The 24884-nt window shown below is 40.8% G+C and overlaps 1 protein-coding gene and 1 pseudogene across 1 annotated transcript in view; one reads left to right on the top strand and one right to left on the bottom strand.

Moving 5' to 3' along the window:
* LOC105825494 overlaps nt 1-232 on the bottom strand; it is a 1029-nt pseudogene extending 797 nt beyond the window's left edge.
* The window catches only part of MICU1 (mitochondrial calcium uptake 1), a 274726-nt gene extending 250937 nt beyond the window's left edge, over nt 1-23789 (top strand). Inside the window, exons 11-12 of the mRNA XM_012663301.1 lie at nt 20445-20534; nt 22824-23789. Of these exons, the coding sequence (XP_012518755.1) occupies nt 20445-20534; nt 22824-22981 (248 nt within the window). The 3' untranslated portion in view covers nt 22982-23789. The remainder of the gene's footprint in view (nt 1-20444; nt 20535-22823) is intronic.
* The last annotated feature ends 1095 nt before the right edge of the window (nt 23790-24884 follow it).

Genomic DNA, 24884 nt, shown 5'->3' with positions numbered 1-24884 from the left:
TCGAACTCCTGAGCTCAAACAATCCGCCCGCCTCGGCCTCCCACAGTGCTAGGATTACAGACGTGAGCCACCGCGCCCAGCCGATCAGCCTATCTTTGGTCAGCTTCCAAATCTGCTGATAGGTGTTGGCATTGGTGATTTCATTGGTCTTATTGGGGTCTACCCAGACTTTCTTTTTGCTACAGTGGTGGACACTGGAGGCAAGCCTCCTCCGAAGCCTCAGCATACTCATGGTTCCAGCCACAGCAGCAAAAGGAAAGATGCAATTTTAAATCATGACTGCATAAAATTAACGTAGTACATACTGTACTACTGTAATAATTTCATAGCCACCCCATTTTTTTTTCTGTGAGCTCAAGTGTTGTATCTGCTTAAAATATTGTGTGACACTAATCTTCTCCATGTGAGCAGTTGATCTTTCCAGTAAGTTTCATAACACAGTAAAAAGTGATCTCTTGTAGTTCTTGAATATTTTTTAGCATGTTTAGTGAAATACTGTAAACCTTGAATAGTGCCATGGGACACATACAAAATGCCACTAGTTATGCTGGAAATGCTCCCAAGGACCAAGAAAAGTCATGACATTACAAGAAAAAGTTGAATTACTTGATATGTACCATAGATTGAGGTCTGCAGCTGTCCTTGCCCACCATTTCAGACAGATGATTCATCTTGGAAATAGGTGATGTAAACTTACAGTATCAATAAATACAGTACGTTACTGTAAATGTATTTTCCTTTCCTTCTGATTTCCTAATAGCATTTTCTTTTTCTAGCTTACTTTATTGTAAGAATACTGTATATAATACATATAACATAAAAAATATGTGTTAATAACTGTTTATGTTGTCAGTAAGGCTTCAGGTCAACAGGCTAATGACAGTTAAGTTTTAGGGGAGTCAAAAGTTACATATGGATTTTTAACTGTACAAGGTCAGCTCTCCTTACCCTTGCATTGTTCAAGGGCCAACTGTAGTTATTTTTGTGCTGAGAACACATAACATGCATTCTCTTAGCATTTTTTAAGAATACAATGTATCATTATTAAGTATAGCTACCATGCTATATAATAGATCTCTTGAATTTATTTCTCCTAACTATAAATATTCTTTGACCAGCATCTCCCCAACTGCCTTCCCCCAGCCACCCCAGCCTCTGGTAATCATCATTCTACTTTCTACTTATGTAAGATCAACTTTGTTAGATTCCACGTGGAGGTTCCTCAAAAAATTAAAAATAGAACTACCATGTGGTCTAGCAGTCCTACTACTGGGTATATAGCCAAAGAAATGAAATCAATATGTCAAAGAGATATCTGCATTCCCATGTTTATTGCAGCACTATTCACAGTTGCCAAGATACAGAAGCAACCTAGGTGTCCATCAATGGATGGATAAAGAAAATGTGGTATATATATATAATGAAATACTATTCAGCCATAAAAAAGTAAGGAAATCCTGCCATTTGCAACAACATGGATAAACTTTGCACTTGTTTTGACTTCTTTGTCAAATCTGTATAACTTCAGATTTCTTGAGTGTATGTGGATAGGTATGTAGAGGACATTGGCCTAGATTCATGCTAAGTAACAGGGAAAAGATACATGTGTTTGTTTCCTAGGACCGCCATCCTAGGAATTACCACAAACTTTGTGATTTAAAACAACAGAAATTTATTCTCTCACAGTTCTAAAGGCCAGAAATCAGAATGGAAGACGTTGGCAGGGCCACTTCCCTCCCAAGGCTCTACGGAAGAATCCTTCCTTACCTCTTCCAGCTCCTGGTGTCTCTAGGCGGTCCTTGGCTTGTGGCTGCATCTCTCCAATCTCTGCCTCTGTCTTCACATGGCCTTGACCTGCTTCTCCCTATGTGTCTTTCTTCTCTTTGTCTCTTAAAAGGACTCTTGTCGTTGTATTTAGGGCATAACTGGCTAATCCAGGGTGATATCATCTCAAGATCTTTAAAGTAATTATATCTACAAAAACCCTATTTCCAAATAAGGTCACATTCACAAGTTCTAGGGGCTAAGATGTGAACATATCTTTTTTGTGGCCACTGTTCAACCCACTACAGCAACTAAAAATTTAAAATCAACCATATGTAGTCTGCAAAGTAAAACAAAAATAAAAACAAACCAAAAATGTGAATTTAATTTGCTGTGAAAATATTTGTATCTATTTAAAACCCTAATTTTTTTTTTTTTTTTAGAAACCTAATTATAATCTTTACCTGAGTAACTTCTATTTATCTTTCAAGTCTCAATTCAGGTGTTACTTTCTCATAGAAAGTACCTGACTATTCAATATCAATTTAAAAAAACTATATATTGGCCGAGCGCGGTGGCTCATGCCTGTAATCCTAGCACTCTGGGAGGCCGAGGCGGGTGGATTGCTCAAGGTCAGGAGTTCGAGACCAGCCTGAGCAAGAGCAAGACCCTGTCTCTAACTAAAAAATAGAAAGAAATGATCTGGACAACTAAAAATATATATATATAGAAAAAATTAGCCTGGCATGGTGGCACATGCCTGTAGTCCCAGCTACTTAAGAGGCTGAGGCAGAAGGATTGCTTGAGCCCAGGAGTTTGAGGTTCCTGTGAGCTAGGCTGACGCCACGGCACTCACTCTAGCCCGGGCAACAAAGCAAGACTCTGTCTCAAAAAAAAAACACAAACTATATATCATCTATAGATTTTGCAATTTAAAATTAACCTAAAATCTTATGCCTTCACTATTGTCATCTGTTCCTAACTGTAAATTATGAGTGTGGGCTTAAATTTCCACAAATATGGCTAATTAGGTAGAGCAGAGACTACTGACTACAATATTTGGTACATAAATGGGAAGCCTTCAATAAATCTTATAAATTGAATTATTCACCAGATATTTAGAAGCTCAAGCATACAAAAATAGGCACTATCCTTAATTCCTTACTCTCTTATTTCTTCAATAAATCCATGCCTTTACCTCCAAAACATATCCTGTATCTGCCTCCTTTTCTCCATCCTGCCTACTGCAGCCCTAGTCTCTTTACCCTGGCTTACATAGGGCTGCCTAGACCATGGCCCTTGTGTATTCTCTGACTTCATCAAATATCACTTTCATTCTAGTTCACTCCACATTATTCTTTTTATATTCCAAATATACCAAGCTCACTCCCACCTTAAGGATCCCCATGTGTTTGGCTCCTTGTAATTCAGGTCTGGTATGAGTCACTTCCTCAGAAAGACCTTCCCTTTCTAAAGTAGCTCCATCATCCTGCATTTTATTATCCTATTTTTTACTTACAGCATTTATATCACTACCTGATATTTTCTCAAGCAGTTATATGTTTACTTATTGTCTGTCATCCCTTACTATATAGAATGCTTATCTGTCTTGCTCATGGATATCTTGTTCATGGATGTACTTGTAAGGGTGTGAATTCATACGTGGGGAACTCACTAGGAGCTCATGGAGTGGGCTGAGAAAGATTTCTCACACAAAGATTAGGATGGAAAGTAGTAAAAAGGTTATTTTGCTTTCTCAAGAAGGAAAGAGAGAGAGAAAGAAAGAAAGAAGGAAAATGGCACAGCACTACAAGAAGGAAGGTGGAAAGTGCTGGCAGCTGAGGAAAAGCTGTTTGTGCTTTTAAAGGATAAAAATGTTTTTTTTTTCCTTTTGCTACAGACTAATAACAGGAGTGGCTAAAGCAGCTGTGTCTGATTTTTCCTTTTTTTTTTTTTTTTTTTCCTTTTCTCTGTGAGGCTGGCTTTATCAGAGTCCTTGGAATCTGGTTTTGGCAAGAGCTGGGAGGGAGCTCAAATCCCTGCTGTCTACTTAGGGGTCTTCAAGGCTGTGAAAATGAATTCTTAGAGATAACGAGAGTCCCAGGTGTTTAATCAAGCAAAACAAAGGGGAGAGTTGTGCTATCAATTTTCTCTTTAAAGGGGAGCTATGAGTTTATTTCTCTTACTTTCTGTGTGATAGTTTATCTTTCCCTGTTAGCTAGTTTATTAGCAAGGCCACCTTTCAGTACTCCCTACACCTAGAATAATACCTGGGATACAGTAGTGCTTTAGGAAAACTCTCAAACCATGCTTTCCTCTAAACTCCACAACAACCAACACAGAAGAAGACTTCTGTGACCACATGTGGGAGTTTTCCCCATACACCAAGCAGGGGACACAGCTGGGCGTCCTCTAATTCAATTCTGACAATCTACCTGGAGATAGGGTCCAGTCCCACAGGTTGAGGCTCAGTCACAAGACTGACCCCTTCCTCCCACTAGTCATGAGTCTGGACCTCCAGAACTTCTGACCAACTGGCTTAAAATTGGGGTTCCCATGACCCCCTCCCTCTTCGAGATTGATTAATTTGCTAGAGCAACTCACAAAACTCAGGGAAACACTTGGGTTTACCAGTTTATTATATAGGCTATTACAAAGGATGTAGATGAAGAGATGCATAGGGTCAGGTATGGGGAAAGGGGTGTGGAATGTCCATGCCCTTCCTGGGCACACCACCCCCCAGAAACCTCCACATGTTCAGCTATCTGGAAACTCTCCAAACCCAATCCTCTTGGAATTTTATGTAGGCTTCACAACATAGGCATGAATGACAACTGGGTAGAAACGTGATTGAACAAGAAGTGCATGATCTAAATCTAGCGAGGCCTGTCTATTCAGATTCTTCCTGGCCTCTCTGTGCAGTATTCCTTCCCCCAGGGTATGGGGCAAGACCCTCTCTGGAATGAGGGTGTTTTGACCCATAATCAGATTAGAGTCCTGCCTTTGGCAGGTGACAGGGACAGGGAAAAATCAGAAAGAGAGATTCTGTTTCCTGAGGCCTAAAGCACCCAACATTATAACAAGGACTATGAGAGTTATGAGCCACGAACCATGGATGAAAACCAATATATATATCATAACACCACAAGCAGGCACTCAATAAATATATGATCAATAAATGAATGAATGAATGAACATATTGATATATCTGAACAAGACATAGGATCCTAAGTCAATAAATGTCCACCTTTTATAGTAAACTCAGAGGACACTCATGTCATCAATCCATTGTGTTCTGTAACACAATGGATTCCTTAGACTTGACATATATTTCACCCTCTTCCATGTTAAAAGGGTGATGATAGAAGTAATGTCAACTGTTCATGTACTGGGTATGCACAGAAAAATTAGCAAGCACTCAGCTGTCCTTTCCAAGTCCTCTCACTCTGCCAGATGTGCCTTTTTTAACAGGCCCTCCTTGTACTCTGCCCTAGGTCTGTACTTTCCAACCTCCCTGATCCTGACAGCCAGACTAGTGATTTTTTCATTGATCTGAGCTCTATATGAATTATAGGCCTCTCCTCTTCGCTCCACAGAACTATAGAATTTTATTGCCGATATGAATCTTAGGAGAGAGAAAGAAATGTGTAGTAGTTAAGAACACAGGCTCTGAAGTCATACTGCCTGGATTTGAATCTTGGCTCTGTCATTTACTAGCTGGGTAGAAACTAAATACTACTAGCTAGAAATTAAATTCAGAAACTGCCCAAATGTTTTAAAAATAAGGATAGGCCAAGTGCAGTGGCTCACACTTGTAGTCCCAGCACTTTAGGAGGCCGAGGTGGGAGGATTGCTTGAAGCCAGGAGTTCAAAACCAGCCTGGGCAATATAGTGAGACTCTGTCTCTACAAAAAAAAATTTTAAACAAGAGTTCTCTGTTCTGGTTTTGAGGGCTGCCTGATCCACAAATCATTCTTTGGTCACTTAAACTCTGTTAATTTTTTTTTTAATTATTTTAATTAGCCAGGAATGGTGGTACTCAGGAGGCTGTGGCAGGAGGATCATTTGAACCCAGGAGTTCGAGGTTGCAGTGAGCTATGATCGTGTCATTGCACTCTAGCCTGGGCAACAGAGTGAGACCCTGCCTCTAAAAAAAATTAAATTAAATTAAAATAAGGATAAAACTATAGTTGTCCCTCAGTATCCATGGGGGCGGGGGTTGGTTTCAGGATCCTCCATAGTTACCAAAATCTATGGATGCTCAAGTCCCAAACATAAAATGGTAGAGTGTTTGCATATAACCTCCACACATCTTCCTGTACCCTTTTTTTTTAATCAAAAAATGTGGAACACTTCACAAATTTACATGTCCTCCTTATGCAGGAGGCATACTGATCTTCTCTGTGTCATTCCAATTTTAGTATATGTCCTGCTGAATCAAGCACCATTTACAGTTGACCCTTGAACAATTCAGAAGTTAGGAACATCCATACCTGCATAGTCAAAAATCCTAGTGTAGCTTTTGACTCCCCAAAAACTTATCTGCTAATAGCCTACTGTTGACTAAATGTCTTGCCAAGAATATACAGTCAATTAAAGACTTAAATCTAAGACCTGAAACTATGAAACTACTAAAAGAAAACATTGGAGAAACACTTTAGGACATAGTCTGGGCAAGGACTTTTTCAGTAATACTTCCAAAACAAAATTGGACAAATAGGATCGATCACATCAAGCTAAAAAGCTTATGCACAGCAAAGGAAACAATCAGCAAAGTGAAGAGACAACCCACAGAATGGGAGAAAATATTTGCAAACTACCTATCTGACAAGGGGTTAATAACTAGAATATATAAGGAGCTCCAACAACTCATTAGGGAAAAAAAATCAAATAATCTGATTTAAAAATGGGTAAAAGATCTGAATAGACATTTCTCAAAAGAAGACATACAAATACCAACAGGTGTATGAAAAAATGCTCATCATTAGTAGTCAAAGAAATGCAAATCAAAACTACAATGAGACATCTCACCCCAGTTAAAATAGCTTTCTATCAAAAAGGCAATAATGAATACTGGTTAGGGTGCAGAGAATGTTGATAGGAATGTTAAGTTAGAGCAGCCACTATAGAGAACAGTATGGAGGTTCCTCAAAAAACTAAAAGTAGAATTACCATGTGACACAGCAATCCTACTGCTGGGTAGATATCCAAAAGAGGGGAATTCAGTATATCAAAAAGATACGTGCACTCCTTGGCCGGGCGCGGTGGCTCACGCCTGTAATCCTAGCACTCTGGGAGGCCGAGGCGGGTGGATCGCTCAAGGTCAGGAGTTCGAGACCAGCCTGAGCAAGAGCAAGACCCCGTCTGTACTAAAAATAGAAAGAAATTATTTGGACAACTAAAAATCTATATAGAAAAAATTAGCCAGGCATGGTGGCACATGTCTGTAGTCCCAGCTACTCGGGAGGCTGAGGCAGTAGGATTGCTTGAGCCCAGGAGTTTGAGGTTGCTGTGAGCTAGGCTGACGCCACAGCATTCTACTCCAGGCAACAGAGTGAGACTCTGTCTCAAAAAAAAAAAAAAAAAAAAGATACGTGCACTCCCATGTTTAATTTTTGCAGCACTATTCACAATAGGCAAGATTTGGAATCAACCGAAGTGTCCATCAGTGGATGAATGGATAAAGAAATTGTGGTACATATGCACGATGGAATATTACATAGCCACAAAAAAGAATGAAATCCTGCCATTTACAACAACATGTATGGAACTAGAGAACATTAGGTTAAGTGAAATAAGCCAAGCACAGAAAGACAAATCTCAGATGTTCTCATTCATATGTGGGAGCTAAATATGAAAAACAATTGATCTCATGGAGACAGAGAGTAGAATGATGGTGACCAGAAGCTGGGAAGGACAGTGGGGAAGGGGAGATAAAGTGGAGATGGTTAACGGGTTCAAAAATATAGTTAGATAGAATGAACGATATTTAATAGCACAACAAAGTGACTATATTCAATAAGTTATGGTATATTATAAAATAATTAAAAGAGTGGAATTGGAATGTTCCTAACACAAAGAAATGTTAAATGCCTGAGGTGATGAATACCCCAATTACTCTGATTTGATTAATTCACATTGTATGCCTGTATCAAAACATTGTATGTACCCTATAAAGCTGTACAACCAGTATATACCCATAAAAATTAAAAATTTTAAGAAACAATGGTTGATTAACACATAGACTAGTATCTACATATATTTTATGCATTCATTACATACCTTTTTCTTAATTTTTTCGATCTTTCTAGGCTATGTGGTTTGTCTGAATTTTTTTTTTTTTTTTTTGAGACAGAATCTTGCTCTGTCGCCCGGGCTAGAGTGAGTGCCATGGCGTCAGCCTAGCTCACAGCAACCTCAAACTCCTGGGCTCAAGCAATCCTTCTGCCTCAGCCTCTTAACTAGCTGGGACTACAGGCATGTGCCACCATGCCCAGCTAATTTTTTCTACATATATTTTTAGTTGTACAGATAATTTCTTTCTATATTTAGTAGAGACGGGGGGTCTCACTCTTGTTCAGGCTGGTCTCGAACTCCTGACCTTGAGCAATCCTCCCGCCTCGGCCTCCCAGAGTGCTAGGATTACAGGCATGAGCCACCACACCCGGCTGTCTGTGAATTTTTCAAATTGTTGTAAAAAATTTTCCAATATATTTATTGAAAAAAATCTGCATATAAGTGAACCTACACCGTTGAAGCCCATGTTGCTTAAGGGTCAACTGTACTTAAAAATAATCTCTAAATTACTTATAATACCTAATACAATGTAAATGTTACATAAATAGTTATGCCGTAGTTTTTATTTGTAATGTTTTTATTGTTGTATTATTACTTTTTATTGTTTTTGTTTTTTCTGAATATTTTTGATGTGTGGTTGGTCGAGTCTGCGGAACCGGAAAATATAGAGGGCCAACTGTACACACTTCATATGGTTATTGTGAGGATAAATCTACATAGCACTTAACTTTTTGCCTGTCATGTGGTGAACATTTAGTAAATGTCAGCTGCTTCCATGATAAAGTTGAATGTAAACAAAATTTAATGTGGCTCAAACATCTATTCAGCCAACAGCACAGATAGATACTGTGCTGAGCACAGGGTTCCACTCTCAAGAAGCTCATGGTCTAAAGGGGAAGAAAGATAAGTATACAAGCAGTTCCAGTTTGGTGTGATAACTGCTAATTAGATATAAGGAGAACTAGAAGCTTAAAGAGGAGCCTCTGACCCATACTAGGGGCAGGGTAAGAGTGGGGCAGGGGTAGAGACAGGAGTACCTTTTGTGTGGCTCCTGCTCTCAGTCTTCAGCTGTCTTCATTTTTTCCCAAAAGGTTAGGACCTTCACAAATTGTCACCTTTTAGAGGCCCTGGCAATGTCTCTTCCTTGGCTGTTTCAGAGCTTACAAACCAGTCTTTAGACATAATTTAGCACCGAATTTCCCAAACAGCACTGGAAGATAACTCTATACTGCAATATGTTGATGGTTCTGTGAGTTTAAAAAAAAAAAAGTCTTCCACAGTCCAGGTAAGTTTGAAAAATGCCAGTTACACAGAATTTCTTCCTGCAGCACTATTCCTGCCAAGTTTTTGATATGCTAGTGTGTATTTTTAATCTCCCAGAAGAGGGATATAGTTCCCAAACTCGATTTACCCCAAAATATCTTTTAATAACTAACAGAGTTAATGTTCTTCTGAACAATTTGAGAGATCCAGGCAGCTGGCAACTGCAGATTTACTGTATTAGAGCATGATCCAATTCCTTCAGAGTAAAAATGCCAAACTTCATTGAGGCTATTTCTTTAGTTCGGTATGGCCCGTGCCAGAATGATAAGTCTCAGGTAATAAAGAAGCGTCCTTGGTGAACTCTGACCATTCAAAGAAAGAACGTTTCTCCATGAAATATTGTGTGCTTCCACTATAGGTTGTCTCTTCTATTTAGCACTTAAGACTGGTTCTGTTGCTCATTCGTACACATACTGGCCATAAAATTAGATATATTGCCTCTCAAGGGCTGTCTGATTGATTTAAGTAGCTTGCTGAAGATGGTAATGGAAAATTGAACACAGCTCCTTTCCCAATGGCTTCCTATGATGAAGAAGTTAAAAATTATTTGAACAGGAGCTCTAGAATGAGCTACAGCCTATATAATTCAGAGTATTCCTATTTCTGCCAGGAGAATAAAAGGTTTCCAGTACAATAAAGCTCCATTGTGAAGCACCTCAGGATATTATAGATTTGGTAAACTTGTGGGTCCAATTATGTCTCCCATTTCTTAATACTTTGAACTATATAATATAGGAAAATAATCACACAAATACACAGTCCATGGTCTTTACCCTTCATGCCCCAGCACAATTCAACTTAGGTTGAAAATTATAATTTATTAATAGTTGGTCTAATTCTTTATAGTCATTCCATATACACAGTTTACTTTATTGTCTGACAAAACAAGAAAATAAATAGTAAAATCTGTGATATATCTCCTACAGGATGCTCTCTGCAATCCCAGATGCTTTTTCTGCAATATCAGTCTCATCATCAAATCTTTTGTCTCTGAAGTGATATTGATGGCATGGATGACCTCTAAGAACCTTTGTGACTTTCAGGTTCTTTGAGTCTAACAATTTGACTGAGTAAAGGAGCCTCAGTCTTTTGGCATTTAGGACCCTACTAGGTTGTTGGGGGAGTCAGAAATTAACCAATGGAATAAAAAATTTCTAGCACACAACAAACTCATATTCTGAACAACCATCTCTGACAGGCAAGCTGCCACCCGCTCCTGAGCCCTAAGAATCTTGTAGCATTACCCTTCTGAGGACTGTGAGGCCATCACACATCTGGAACACTGATAGCAACTATCATTTCATAGTAGCTTCTATATGCCATGCACAACGCTAAGTGCTTTATGTACATTATCTCTCTTAATCCTTAAAACCTGAAAGGTAGGTGGTATTATTCCTGTTTTATGGATGAGGAAATATAAAATTAAGCAGGCTTTTCCCCTGGTTACCCCGTTTAAGCAGTGGTAGAGCCAGGATTCAAGCTCAGGTCTCTCTAATCCTAAAGTCTATTCTTTCCACACCATCACGTTGCCTCTCAGTATATTCCAGATTCCTGTTGGAGCCTGAAAATCTTTACTGAAGCACAATCCAGGAAGCAATGCAGGTTCACGATTTTGAACCACGTTTCTCAGTAGCTTAGGGAAGACAGACTCTAGGCTATTTCCTCCCAGTTGCCTTTGGCTAAGAGTTGACCATTCTGAGGGTGAAAATAAAGTCCTTTTGGTAAACTATGATGTTTTGGAGATAGCGCCCTTTTCTTGAATATGAAATATGACATTTTTCCCCTATAGTTGTCTGTTCTGTTCAGGAGCAGGTTCTACAGCTCAGATACACTGTGGCATCGGTAGTATGTACTTATAGTAACAGACTCTTAAAGTTATCTAATCCAGCTTCTTAGCCCACATGGGAACATCTTAGTAGACACATCTCTGTTCTTCACTTTTTGAATCATATTACATTTCAGTGAAGAAACCAATACACAAAAGCAGAACAGAAAAAACTAAGCTTTGTCCATTTCTCAACATGGAAATACAGAATACAGGTGTATCTTCTAATGACGAAGATGTTCTTCACCGCCTCCACTCATTGGTGTGTCAAAGCTTCACTGTACTTGTAGATACTATAATATCATCTAGCATTTATTGAGAATTAACTGTATGCAAAAAATTGTTCTAAGCATAAATTTTGGTTTTAAACTCAAACCTGAGGTTGAGTCCCTGCTACTCACTAGTTTTATGACCTTGAACAAATTCCTTAAGTTCTCAAAGCCTCAGTTTCCTGGTCTATAAAATGGTGATAATAGAATACTTGTTTCAGGATTATTGGGAATTAAAAGAGATGATACTATATTAATATATTAGATTGACATTACAGCTGTACCCAGCTGCGTGTTCTGGTTTTCAACTCCTAGGTGCTGAATTTCTTCTGCCTCCTTATCTTATTAAGGGGCTGATAGACTGGAAGCAACATATCCTAATATGGCAACATCATAAAAAGTTATTTTTTAAAAAAAAGATCACCTTTAAAAGGAGAAGGGGACAAGATGAGGCTTACTTTTATTCTCTGAGGAAGTAATATCTACTACTTTTTTTAGTCACTTTGAGATTTTTATTAGCTTAGAAGTTCTAAGTTTTTTGTAGTTCTCTAATGAGTACTGAAGCTTTTAGTTTCTCCTAAGTTTCATAATTCATCCAAAAATTCTTGGGGTCATTGCCTTCAGGAAACCTTTCTTATTTAAGTTCTCTGTTCCTAGGAATATCTAACCCCTATTGATATCCCTAGTATCCTCAGTATTCAAGGGGAATTTTCTACAAGCCTGTAAATTCTCAAAGACATGAACCATGTTTTCCATGTCTTTCTGTCCTACTCAGAGCCTAGAACAATTCTTTATATAAGCAGATGTTCAGTTAATGTTGAATAAGTCAGTAAACTAATTCTAAACCTGGCCAGATCCTGCAAGGGATGGTGAAATACTCTAATTAAAGAGCCTAGGGTAAAGGGGAGAATGCTAGGACTGTAGTCTCTTCCCATGTCATTAATTTCCTTTGATACCTTGAGCAGGTCAACTTCTCTGACCCTCTGATTGGAGTTATATTAAATATCTCTAAGGGTTCTTGCAGATTTAAAATTCTATGACTATAATTAAATCATCTTTTTACTGAATGTAGTAATGTTTTAAGGGACATGTTATAGCCTAAAGTTATATCTCAATCTATGGCCAGAGACTGTCATCCCAACCTGTCTATGTGAAATCTATGTAATTCCCAAAAGAAGGGTGGCAGTTTTAATTTATTTTCTTGTTAAGAAATTTAAAACTTAATTAGACCTTGGCTAGTACCTCTATAAGATCTAATTTTTGGAGTTTGGTATAGTTGTTGCAGAAGAGTAACAGTTCTGTAAAATGCACCTAAAAAATGAGTGAAGCTATATATAAAATATGATTTGAAGAACCCCAAAAGGGCATTCCCAATCATAAATACCTTCCTTATTGGCCAGCTCTGTTGGCTTTCTATTGCTGCATAACAAATAACTACAAATTTAGCCACTTAAAACAACACCTATATATTACCTCAGTTTCTGTAAGTCAGAGTCTGGGTACAGCATAGCTGGGTTCCCTGCTCAGGATCTTAACAAGGATGAAATCAAGCCATCAGTGGGAGATGGGGACCTGCATGTTCTTGCAGAGTTCAGGGTCCTCTTCCAAGTTCATTCAGGTCATTGGCAAATTCAGTTCCTTTCAGTTGTAAGACCAAGGTCCCCTTTTTCTTGGGGCTGTTGGCCAGACATTGCTCTCAGCAGGCCACAGCAGCTCCTTGCCACGTGGCCCTCTCACAATATGGCAGCTGTCTTCTTCAAAGCCAACGGGAGAATCTCTCCCTCAGTCTGCTAAGATAGACTCTTATATAACGTAGTCATGGGAGTGACTATCTCATCACCTTTTCAATATACAGTCACTTCATCACGGGAGTGATATTCTATCATATTCACAGGTTCTGCCCCTGCTTGATGAGAGGGGATTACATGGGGCATGTGGACCACAGGGTGGGAATATTGGGGGTACCACATCAGAATTCTGCCCACCACACCAGCCATTATTCCAGAAATCTTCACCTTTAGTATAATTCTTTGAGGGCTTCTGAAGATATTGACATTTTAACTGATTTAACCCATTATGTCATCTTAAAAAAAAAATGACAGTCACAAAATTTTAGGGCTGGAAGGCAGCTTAAAAATCATTTTGTTTAAACCTTTATTGTTTTTAACCTACATGAAGGAAAATGACTTGTTTAAATCACAGCTAGTATGACACAAAACTGAGAGCACAAATTCAGGTTCAGTGACTTCCCAGTGTTCTCTTTAGTACACTGGCACCTACTGCTGCTAGAAGGACCTAAAAAATTGCTTTTATGTGATGGCAGAAATAGAAGAAAATTCACAGCAAGAATGTAGGGGAGAGCATCCCCCAGACAGCCAAGACATAGCATGAAGGCAGGAGGCAGGAATGTCGCAAAGATGTATGAGGAAGAGATTATGAAGGGGAAAAGCTATTTTATAAATTCTTTTAAAATTTGTGGGAGGCAAACCCCTGCATTTCAGTTCATCATTGCATTTTGTAAAAACATTTATATGTGAAGAGGAGTGTTGGACAGGATTCCATTCATTTAAGACATTAATTTTTAAAGTAAAATTATTCATGATGTGGGCAAAGAAGCTCAAAATCTGAAATAAATGTTTGCTTTATGAGGCATTTTCTCTGCAGAGACCTGGTTTAGTTTCCCAAATTTAAAGTCACTTAGCAATTCTAAAGATTGGTTCTTTAGCTTAACTACATCCTTTGAATATATTATGATTTAGTAAAATTATATAAGCATCCCAAGGAGGAGGAGACCTGTGGGGATTCATGATTACACTGGGAGAGAGAGGAGGGTGAGGGTAGGATAAACTGCCAAAACATTCACCTAAATAGATAATTAAGGACAAAATCAGCCAACATTACATCCCACTGAGAAAAAGATCAGAAAATGACAGTGACAAGAATTACACCAATACTGGGAAAGTATAGAGATTAGTATTTATTAGAAGCACTGCTTCTTTGGAAGCTTCAAGGTTTACTACCTTTAAAAGCCTCTGAAGTCTAATAAGACACTTGTAAAGGTGAGTATTTAGTCTTTCATACAATTTCAACAAATTGAATTTAAATACATCAGTTGCTCTCACTTTAACCATCAGAGATTCAGGCTCTTTGAAGCTGACAACGTAGACTACCAAGGAAGTAATTTTATAAAGAGGAAAAAACAATGCTTTTCCAGATTGAAATTAGAATAAATGAGAAACTGGTTAGGTAAAGAAATTACGGTACATCCTATCAGTGGAATACTATGCAGATGTTAAAGGAAGCTGTTCATGTACTGATGGGGAATTATTTCTAAGATATGTTGTTAAATGAATAAAAACTAGTACACTACCAATTTTGTGGGGAAAGGGAAGAGGTAAAGAATAAGTATTTGATTTTATATCTATAAAATATTTCTGGAGAAACTGGCGATATTTGTTGCCTTTGGATGACTGGGTGACGGGATAAAGTTTGGAGGGAGATGTCAACCTTTTTGTACCATTTGAATTTTGAAACACGTGAATGTATTAATGAAAACTAGTTTTTAAAATAAAGTTAAGATACCAGCCTGAGCAAAAGTGAGACCCCGTCTCTACAAAAAGTAGAAAAATTAGCCAGGCATGGTGGCACGTGCCATAGTCCCAGCTGCTTGGGAGGCTAAGGCAGGATAGCTCAAGCCTAGAGTTTCAGGTCGCAGTGAACTATGATGCCAGTGCACTCTAGCCAGGGAGACAAAGCAACACCCTGTCTCTAAATAAATAAATAAAGTTAAGAGAATGGATGTTTAAAGAGTGGGAGAGGGAAAAGCAAGTTAATATGGTAAATCTCTCTCCAAATAAGACCTGGCCTTGTTCTAAAGGTTTTCTTTGCAAGGAGACTTGACTGGCCCTCTGTAAAATCTCTCCTGATGCACTCATCCCCCTCTGCACCTTCTGTTCTAACTCTCTGGTCAGGCTTTAGCACCCCTTCCTGCTTTCAGTAGTATTCAAGCTGACACCCCCACCTCACATCACCCACTACCATACGTGCACAAATCTGGGACAGTCTGTCTCTTTTCTCCTTTAGAATCCAGATCCAAAATGTACCTCTTACCAAATACACAGTATTCCATTATAACCCATATGTGTGTGTTATCTTTCTGATATTTTTCTATGTATTTCTCCATCTTAATGATAAGTGTAGTCTCTTCCACTATAGTGTGGTTGCCCCCTGGGTGCATCAGCTGAAATCATTGACTACATAATGGTGCTTGTAGAAATGCTTGCTTTTGTGGACAAGGTGTGATGAAGATTTTTAAGAAACCTAGATAAAATACTGGATAATGGCAATAAATCTTACTGCCAGATCAGTTCATACCAAAGTAAGCATGTAAGCCCATTGAAACAGTCATCTGGGATGATGCTCTGAGGCTCAGAAAACCTGACTACTGTCCAGGTTTTCTCTGTGGTATATACTGGAAATTAGGAGCCATCACCTCTGACAGGCAGGCTCAGCCTGCCTACGGCTGAAAAGCACCTGCAGAAAAGGAATTGTTATCATTTTCATTATGGGTATACTGCATTGCTCTTGGCTCCTTAAATTGCTAGTTCTCCTAAATGTTGTCCTTTCCCCTCCCCCAACCCTAGAATCAGGTTGAAATGTGTGTGTTGCATTAGCAGAAGTATCTTGGAAGAAGATACAAAAGACCAGACAAATGCTCTTTAAGCAAATATCCTTCCCCTTGTTCCACCCAAAATTATCTAGGGATGGACTCAAGAAAACAAGACATCGCATCACAAGCCTTTCCTGGGCTGAAGCAGAACTGTCTCCCCTCACTTAACCTTGGCAGTCGCAAGCCAACTTCCGATTTTCCCCACTGCAGGATTTTCTCCAGTAAGGCAGGAATAATCACATGACCACACGGCTAGAGACTGTCAGCCCAACTTGTCGTGTCACCTTTCCAAACACCTTTGCATTAGGAAGAGACAGGCAGCTCCTAACTGGGTCGTGCTACCCAAAGCTGTATCTATGCATCAGCGGCAGCTGTGGAGAAAACTCCCAGGCCACCTTTTTACATGTGCTTCTCATTGGATTACTGTTGAATACACTTTTTAAGTTGTCCCTAAAATTGTCAGTATGAGTTCCTAGGGAATGGTCAAAGTCTTCCACTGTATAGGGCAGTCGGGCCCATGGTCAAGCTATAATGATGGCTCCTCACAACTCTCCACTGTTCAGTTATTCATCCCCGAGTATTCCCCAATTTGGCTCTTCTTTTATCTGAACTCTTTCGAGTGGAGGAATTGATATTGTCTATGTAAGGAAGGGATCAAAGGAGATCCAGTATGTATAGGAAAGAGCACTGGGCTAAATTCTAGACCTGGCTCTGTTACCATCTAGCTTTGTGACCCTGGGCAAGTTATGTAAGTTCTCTAGATTTCGTACTTCCTCTGAGGTTTCTTCCAGTTCTAAGCTTCTCTGATTCTAAGCAGACATTTGGGCTCCTATCACTCCAGAACTCTTTTGTTCATTTTTCGTGGTGAATAGTTTTATGTAATGTAGCTTCTGATATTATATCACACCAACTCAGTGTGTTTTTGCTACTTTTGAAATGTCCAGTCATAGACAATGCCAGAGAGTAAATTGGACACCTGACGCAACTCAGATTCTGCCTAGACTTTTCAAAAAGCCAGATGGTACGAGATTTTTAAGTGCCAATTAAGCCTGCCTCGAATTCTCTGCCACCCCAATCTAATAGAAATCATCCAATCACATGTCAAGCAATTGTTCAGGCAGCTGGGCCAGATTTGTACAAAAGGAATACGTAGGCCTTGGAAACTAGGCCTTCTCTGTGGTGCCTTTGCGGTCCATGTAGACATCCTTCAGATCAGGAACTGGAATCCCAACCATCAATCAGTTAGCATCATCAAATAGGGGAGGCCAAAATTCCAGTACCAACAACGGGTCTGCTTAGAAAAGTCAAGATCTGAGGGGGGAAAATGTTCTGCTTGCTATCGTTTAATTATGACTTTGTGATTCAGAGATATTGGAAGCAAATATGAATGAGCCAACTCTCAGGACCAGCTGTCAAGTGCTTGGCTTATAATCTGCTGTCATCCCATCCCAAGTGCTCCCGGTTTGACAGCTCACCAGCTAGTTAAATGTTTGTTTCCTCCACTGCTCTGACTCATCCTTGGGCTGTGAAAGGGCATCACAGCTAGGCTATTTGCAGGCTGGTAACATCCCAGTGGTTTGAGTTATGATGACTTAGCAGCCCTGGTTTTCCTCCTATAGGACAAAGGACACCACAGCCCTCTCCTTGTGAGATGGAACATATAATCTAAAACTGTTCTGTGAAGAGATAGCATTTGTAATGAGGCATTCTTGCTGGTGGCCTCCAGAAGTCTGTATTCTGCAACCACTTAATACCACTTTAATGAGCTTCTCACTAGAAATTGTCAAGAGCTCTCACTGACATCCTTGAAAATTATTGAGTTAATGGTTTATTTAGAGGAAAGGGCAACATCTTCATGGGGAGAAGGCTGAGTACTTGGAATATCAAGACAGCTGGCAATAGGCACACTGCCCTGAGAGAATGAAGAACTGGGAGAGAGAAGAGGAAGATAGTTATCAGTTATATTAGTAGCAGTTAGAAGTATGAGATTAATGTAAAATGCAGAAAAAAGGAACGGTTAACAAAAAGTATTTGTGTTTATCTAATGCAGAACAGATTCTGGTCCCTTTCTCAGGACACATTTCTGTGGCAGTGAAGAGTAATTCAGTAGGCAACCGCAGTTTGGGAGCATCCAGTTTCTTCTGTTCTCATTCTGTTTTCCCTGAGCAATCTTCTGAGGTTAATTGAGTCTCCTTAGTAGATTTTCCTACTGAGAAGTAAAATGACCAGCTGTCATCATTTTAGTTCCCTTAACAGTTACTATTCTCATTGTAAACTGGCCTGATCTCTGTTCCTTTTCTGGGCAGTTTAGTTAGCAGAGTAAGTTTTTCCTGGGCCAAATCAAGTATTTAGACCTGCGAGGCTGTAGTTCTGAACCTTAGAACTCTACAGTCTGGTAGATTTCCCAGAAAACATCTCATGAATATCCACCACAATATCTTCTGCTTAAGTCTTTTAGTTCCAAGGAATGTTGATTCCTCTTTCACCCTCACTCAAATCCTGGGAGGAAAGGTGGTATGAGCAGTAACCCAAAGCTGCAGGAAGAGGAAACTGGCTCTTCCTGCCCTCCTGAGCAGCCTCGTCCCCCTCAAACCAGAGGCGTAGCCCCGCTTGTGGCCAATATACCTTTCCTCTACCCTTTGCCGCACAGAAATAGCTACACCCTCGGCTATTTATGTATACTTCCACCCCACCCTCACCCCAGATTCTAGAAAACACCAATAAACCCTTCTCTGTGCTACTAAGCCACTTCAGCAGTTATCTTATGGCATCCCTCATTTGAATATGCGAAAAATCTAAAGAGATCATGTGACTCCATCAGTGTCACAGCAGGTTGGTGGTGGAGCCAGGACTAGAGCCCAGGTCTTGTGACTCCAAGCACAGCTTTCCACTGCATTGCCTCGCCTCACTGCACTGCTCTGGTGTTTGTATCTGCTGACCTTGGGGGCACTGAGGTGAATAGATGGAGGCAACAGAGGTGAAGTGCAAGATCAAATGCAGAAAAAAATGACAAGGCAGGCTGCCAACAGGAACCGAAATTACAGGAATGAAATGAGCAAAGAAGGCACACTGACTCTACGTTCACATTGATTCATAAATGGAAATTAATCCCTTTCTTTCCTCCACATTTTACCTCATTTAAGAGTGTGTCTGTAAGCAATAACATGACTTATAGGTGTCACCTGACCAGGTTTGAGGATAAATGAGAGAGAAGGCAGTGGAAATTGCCTAGTCCTTCCCAGCTTGTCTTTCATGAGAACCCAATTCTCACATGATTGCTAGTGTTTAACGGTAAATGTCAGACAAAGAGGAAATGGGAAGAGAGAAGAGATTTTCTGCTGAGGCTAAAAAATATATATATTTTTTTAAAAAGCGATGCATACTGATCTAGTAAGACAGAGGCCACTGCTTATCCCAATGGGCACAGTTGGAAGAAAACAAAGTGGTGCAAAACCACTAGGGAGGAGGGACATAGCAGGGCCCAGGGCAAGGAGCTCACCGCGCCAGGGCAAGGAGCTCACCGCGCCGGTACTTAGCTGTCAGTCAGTAACTGAAGCGCGAAGCCTCCGTATACACACACCACAGACGAGCCTCCTGGTTCCCCACCTCCCATTCCTTTTGCTGCCTGGTTATTTCCTTGACTTTTTCCAGAGGGAGGGAAATGCCAAGGAGACCATAGTAATGCCAGGCAGTCTTTTTCTTTTTTTTTTAAGGAACGCTTCTGGTAATAATTTATTAGAAAAGTTGCCACTCTATGCTCAAGGCTACTATAATCACATCTTTAAATATTATGTGGATTTTCACTTTTTAAAAAAATTATGTTGTGGTAAAATATATATAACATAAAATATGCCATTTTAACCATTTTTAAATATACAAGTCAGTGGCATTAATTACATTCACAATTTTGTACAATCATCACCACTATCTATTTCCAAAAATTTTCCATCACCCCGTGCAGAAGATCTGTACTCATTAAACACTGCTGTCCATTCCTCTTGACCCTGATAACCTCTAATCTACTTTCCATCTTCATGAATTTAATATCAGGCATTCTTAATTAGCTATATAGACCTTCTAAAGTGTAGCAGCAGTAGAAAAGAACAACCTGAGGTAAAAAGGAAAGGGGATATGAATAAAAACTAAATTCTCATTTTCTTAAATATGACTTAAATCCTGTAATAAAAGTTGAAAACCTTTATTATGACTGAGCAGTTTTATCCCCCATTCAGAGAAAGCAAAATGAAATCCCTCTGCTGTGCTAACGTATTAATAGCATCTTTCTTTCTCTTTTCAGTGACCATGCAGCAGGTGGCCAGGACAGTGGCTAAAGTGGAGCTCTCAGACCATGTGTGTGACGTGGTGTTCGCGCTCTTTGACTGTGACGGTGAGTGGGGCCCTCTGGAGTCAGGAGGGAAAACTGAGCCTCACCTGCCCTTAGAGACACTGTTGATGACGGGGCCTTGCAACCAGCGTCAAACCTCGTCAGGCCACCCCTTTCCCAGCCCAGTAGCCCAGCCCTCATCATCACGATACTGAGAAATGTAACCCCTGGCCCTGGTTTGTGTTTTCCATTTCTTCTTGTCATCCCAATTTGTCTGTAGGCCTAAATTAATTTATGGCCATAAGGATCTTAAAAATGGAAACAAAAATATTAGACTCCACTTGCTGCTTAGCAGATAAGGAGTACTCGGGTATTTCAGTGTCTCTAGAAAGAAGACAGTACTGATCTCTCCACTCCCAGGGCCCATTTCAGGCACGTGCATTCTATCGGCACAGCTTTCCAGCGCCACACAGGGGTCTGTCGTGTCTATGGCTGCTCTGTGGTTTGGCCCATTGAAGAAACCTGGTTCTGCTCTGGCATTAGTTTTAGCTGTGGTAGCTGACGTGACGATAACAACAACAAAAACAACAACAACAGTGGAAGCTCACATTTTTTTTCAGTGCTTCCTATGAGCCAGAAAGTGAATCTGCTTAGTTAATCTTCTGATGTGAGTGTTGTTATTAACCACATTTTACAGATGAGGAAGCTGAGACTCAGGTTAAGTAAATTTCCCAGGAAGGAAATTTGTGTGTCACCCACAAAGGTGACAGTAGATGGCAAAACCAGGACTAGAACCAAAGCTGTGCTGCCCGCCTCTATACTATATTACCTCCGTCTTACAGCCAATATTTGTTGTTCATCTTCCTCCAGGAAGCCAGGCTAATGGCATTCAAGGGCCAGCTCAAACACTCCAGCCTGTGGAGCTTCCCTTTTGGTCCCCAGCATAATAAATCACTCTGGCTTTTTTATTCCTTAACTGGGTTCTGTTTTTCTATGTTAGTACATACTATACTCTGTCTCCATGTATCTGACTTAATTTCCCTATTAAATTGTGAGTTTTTTAAAGGTAGTTACAAGTCCTTTTCACCTTTGGACCCCTCAATAGGACCTTAGATAGTACTTTGCACATAACAGATGTTTATTAACTTGAATTATTTTAAGTTATTAAGTTGAACTTGAATTATTTAAATCTCCAGCCTGTACCTACAAACTGAGGTCCAACTCAAAGGGGGTCCCAGGGCTAGGTTAAGGAAATGGCCTCATTCTTAGGCAGGGATGGGTTATTCTCTAGAGCTGCCCTGTCCACAATGTGATACCACAAGTCACATGTGGCCATTCAAATTTAAATTAATTAAAAGTAAATAAAATGAAAACTCAGGTCCTTGCTCTCTCTAGCCACATTTCCAGTGCTCGGTAGTCTGGAAATGAGGAATTTTCCTGGTGAAATCAAAATCAAAATTTGGCTTTGGGTTCATCCACTACATTCCAGCCTGGATGACAGAGTGAGACTGTGTCTTAAAAAAATATATAAAAATAAATGTTTTTTGGAAAAAATTCAAACCACCTAGATAGAAGTGATTAGAGTGAAAACAGAAATATGGAGAAAGTCAGTATGTTTACAGCAGTGCTGTTCCTTTGAAACTCTCTGGGATGTGGGGAAATGTTTTGTATCTGTGCTATTCAGTACAGTAGCCACCAGCCACATGGTCATAGCTCACTGCAACCTCAGACTCCTGGGCTCAAGGCAATTCTCCCACCTCAGCCTTCCTACTTGTACTTCTTCAGCAACCATGCCACTTCCTGCCTGTGCTCTTGCTTATGCTACTTCTCCTCCTTGGAAAGCTTTCCCCATCTCACTCCCCTTTACTTGGCCAAGTCCTGCTCATCCTTTGAGATTCAACTCAGGAGTCACTTCCAGGCAGCCTGTGCTGATCTGTGTTTGCACTACCCCAGCCTGGGTTAGATATTCTTCCTCTGTGCCCCCACAGCATCCTCTGTTCACCCTGTTATAGCTCTTACCACACTGTTGAAATAATTTGTCCCTCCCACCTGGGAGTATTTCAAGGGACAAAGCACAAAGCTTGCTTATCTCTTATTCTAAACACCTGGCACAGGACCTGGCATATACTATATTGTCATTCAACTTTGTCACACTACACCGAACTGTCACTGAATTGCAGTTGGAAACATCATGGAAGGAGCAAACTAGTTAATTCTAAAACAAGAGAATTGAGTTTGGCTGTGAGAGTGTGCTGGGCTTTGAAACCCCACATTGTATGAACAATGGAATTTTCTCGGTGCCTTTGTTCCAAGTCTTCCACTTATCCCTGTTGTGTTTGCCTCTTCCTCTAGGCAATGGGGAGCTGAGCAATAAGGAATTTGTTTCCATCATGAAGCAACGGCTGATGAGAGGCCTGGAGAAGCCCAAAGACATGGGCTTCACCCGCCTCATGCAGGCCATGTGGAAATGTGCACAGGAAACTGCCTGGGACTTCGCTTTGCCCAAATAGTAACCCAAAACTGCAGGAGGGGGTCACCTCTTCACCCCAAGCACGCTGGACCCCCTTGAGCAAAGCCTCGGCGTGGCCCTCCATGCTGCTACTTCTGGAAGTAGTTTTCCCCTCCTCCTGGGAATGACCTCAGGATTCTACCAGTTTCCCCTCTTTCCCCTTCCCCTGTCCCAGTGTTCTGCCAGGCTCTGATTCTGCCCAGTGATTATCCCCACAGGTTCTCAACAGCTTGAACAAGTCTTAAAAGCTCAGACATTTGGCATCTTCAACAGCACTATGCATTCAAGCACCCTATGGATAAAGAATGGGGGAACCATCCACACACCTGCCAACCCTGGGAAACATCCAGTTCTCGAATCATTTTTGCTGTGGATTTATATTAACAAGAACATTGCTTGCCTTTCCTCCTGCCGGTATTTTTAAGCTACAAGTTGGAAAAATTTCTGGCAGGCAAAAGGAAATCTGTGATGAACGATAATGAAGATGACCCGGATGCTCTGAGCTGGTGAGAAGCCTGGGCCAGAGGAAGGATGCGTGTCAGTCACGGGGGCTGGCTCCGAGGCCTGCTCCAGGCTAGCCGCGTGCTCAGTAGGCCCAGAGCAAGGTTCATAATTTAACGTAGTTGCTTCATGGCTCTCTCCACACCCTTCTTTTCCTCTCAGGCTCCCTAAGATGGCTCCACCATGACTCTGTGCTTAATGAGCAACGGTGACCGAGTCCCTGTTCCCTGCCAGTGCCATTCCCCTCCGGGATGGGCCTCTGAAGCTGAGGCCTGGCTCAGATCCCATAAGCCCTCTGTGTCAAACACTTGTAAAATATCACTTTAATTATAGCAGTTTGCAATAAACACCCCAAAGTCTCCTGTCTTCCTTAATTTAGGATCATCTAGGGCCCTTTTCATTTTACTTCTCCACTGGGTTTGAGATCCTGCTAGCCGCAGACCGATTTTTTTCCTTCCAGAGTCTGGTTCTTTCTGATGAAACAGAACTGTAGGCGCAGAGAAAAAGAGGCATTTGGAGGTCAGTGGTGGCATTGTCCCAGCACACTTTGGTTAGCATTTCATTCTGGGCCAAGCCACACAGTCCTTGCTTATTCATGGCCCACAACAAGGAACTAAGACGGGGTGGTGGAGTATGTGAGGAATCAGCTGACGTTGTGGACTCGGTCTTAAGGACCATAGCACCAATGTTATACGACGGACCCATCTCTGCCATGAAGCAGTGTGGCTTGAGCAAGTCATTTCCCATCTGTTCCCTCATCTGTACAATGACAGACAGAGGTGAACTAAATGAGCTCTAAGGTTTCTTTCAGGTCCAAAAGCCTCTACTTAGTTCTCCTCCAGAATTGCTGCAGCTCCAGAACCTCCAGGTAGTGCTCCCTGGCATGGCCGAAGTTCAGTGGCTGGCTCCGAATGTTGGCAGGGAGTGCCTGTCAGCCAGAGAGGAGCAGAGGCCTGGCTCTGCACCTGCGGCTCCACAAGGAAGGCACCAACCCCAGCATTTCCTCCAGAGCACTTTAACAGCCTCACTTCTAACATCCGTGCTGGGATATCAGATTATCTATCTAAGGCGTTTGCCACTTTCCTACCTCATCTATCGTCCACCCTTTCCCCTCTTGGGGTATTCCTGGTATCCAAGTGTTAGGCTTTGCCTTGCTCATTGCCCCAGGCCTGAGGCTTAAGCAAAATGGGAGCTTTTCTTAAATTTGTCCCAGAATCCCAAAATCACTCTTTTCCCTGATCCTCCTTTCTCCAGCTTGAAACAGAAGTCCCATTCACATCCTTTGTGGGCCATTCATTCCCCTACAAGAAGAAACCTAGTGATTGGCCTGGGTTCACTGAAGCTGGAAGCCAGAACATGGTGGGAGAGGGTACGGATCACCTGCAACATCTTGAAACCCAGCA

Source organism: Propithecus coquereli, unplaced genomic scaffold (assembly GCF_000956105.1).
Source record: "Propithecus coquereli isolate 6110/MARCELLA unplaced genomic scaffold, Pcoq_1.0 Scaffold80, whole genome shotgun sequence".
Taxonomy (NCBI): domain Eukaryota; kingdom Metazoa; phylum Chordata; class Mammalia; order Primates; family Indriidae; genus Propithecus; species Propithecus coquereli.
Note: the sequence above shows the minus strand (reverse complement) of the source record. Positions and strands in the feature narration are given on the sequence as shown.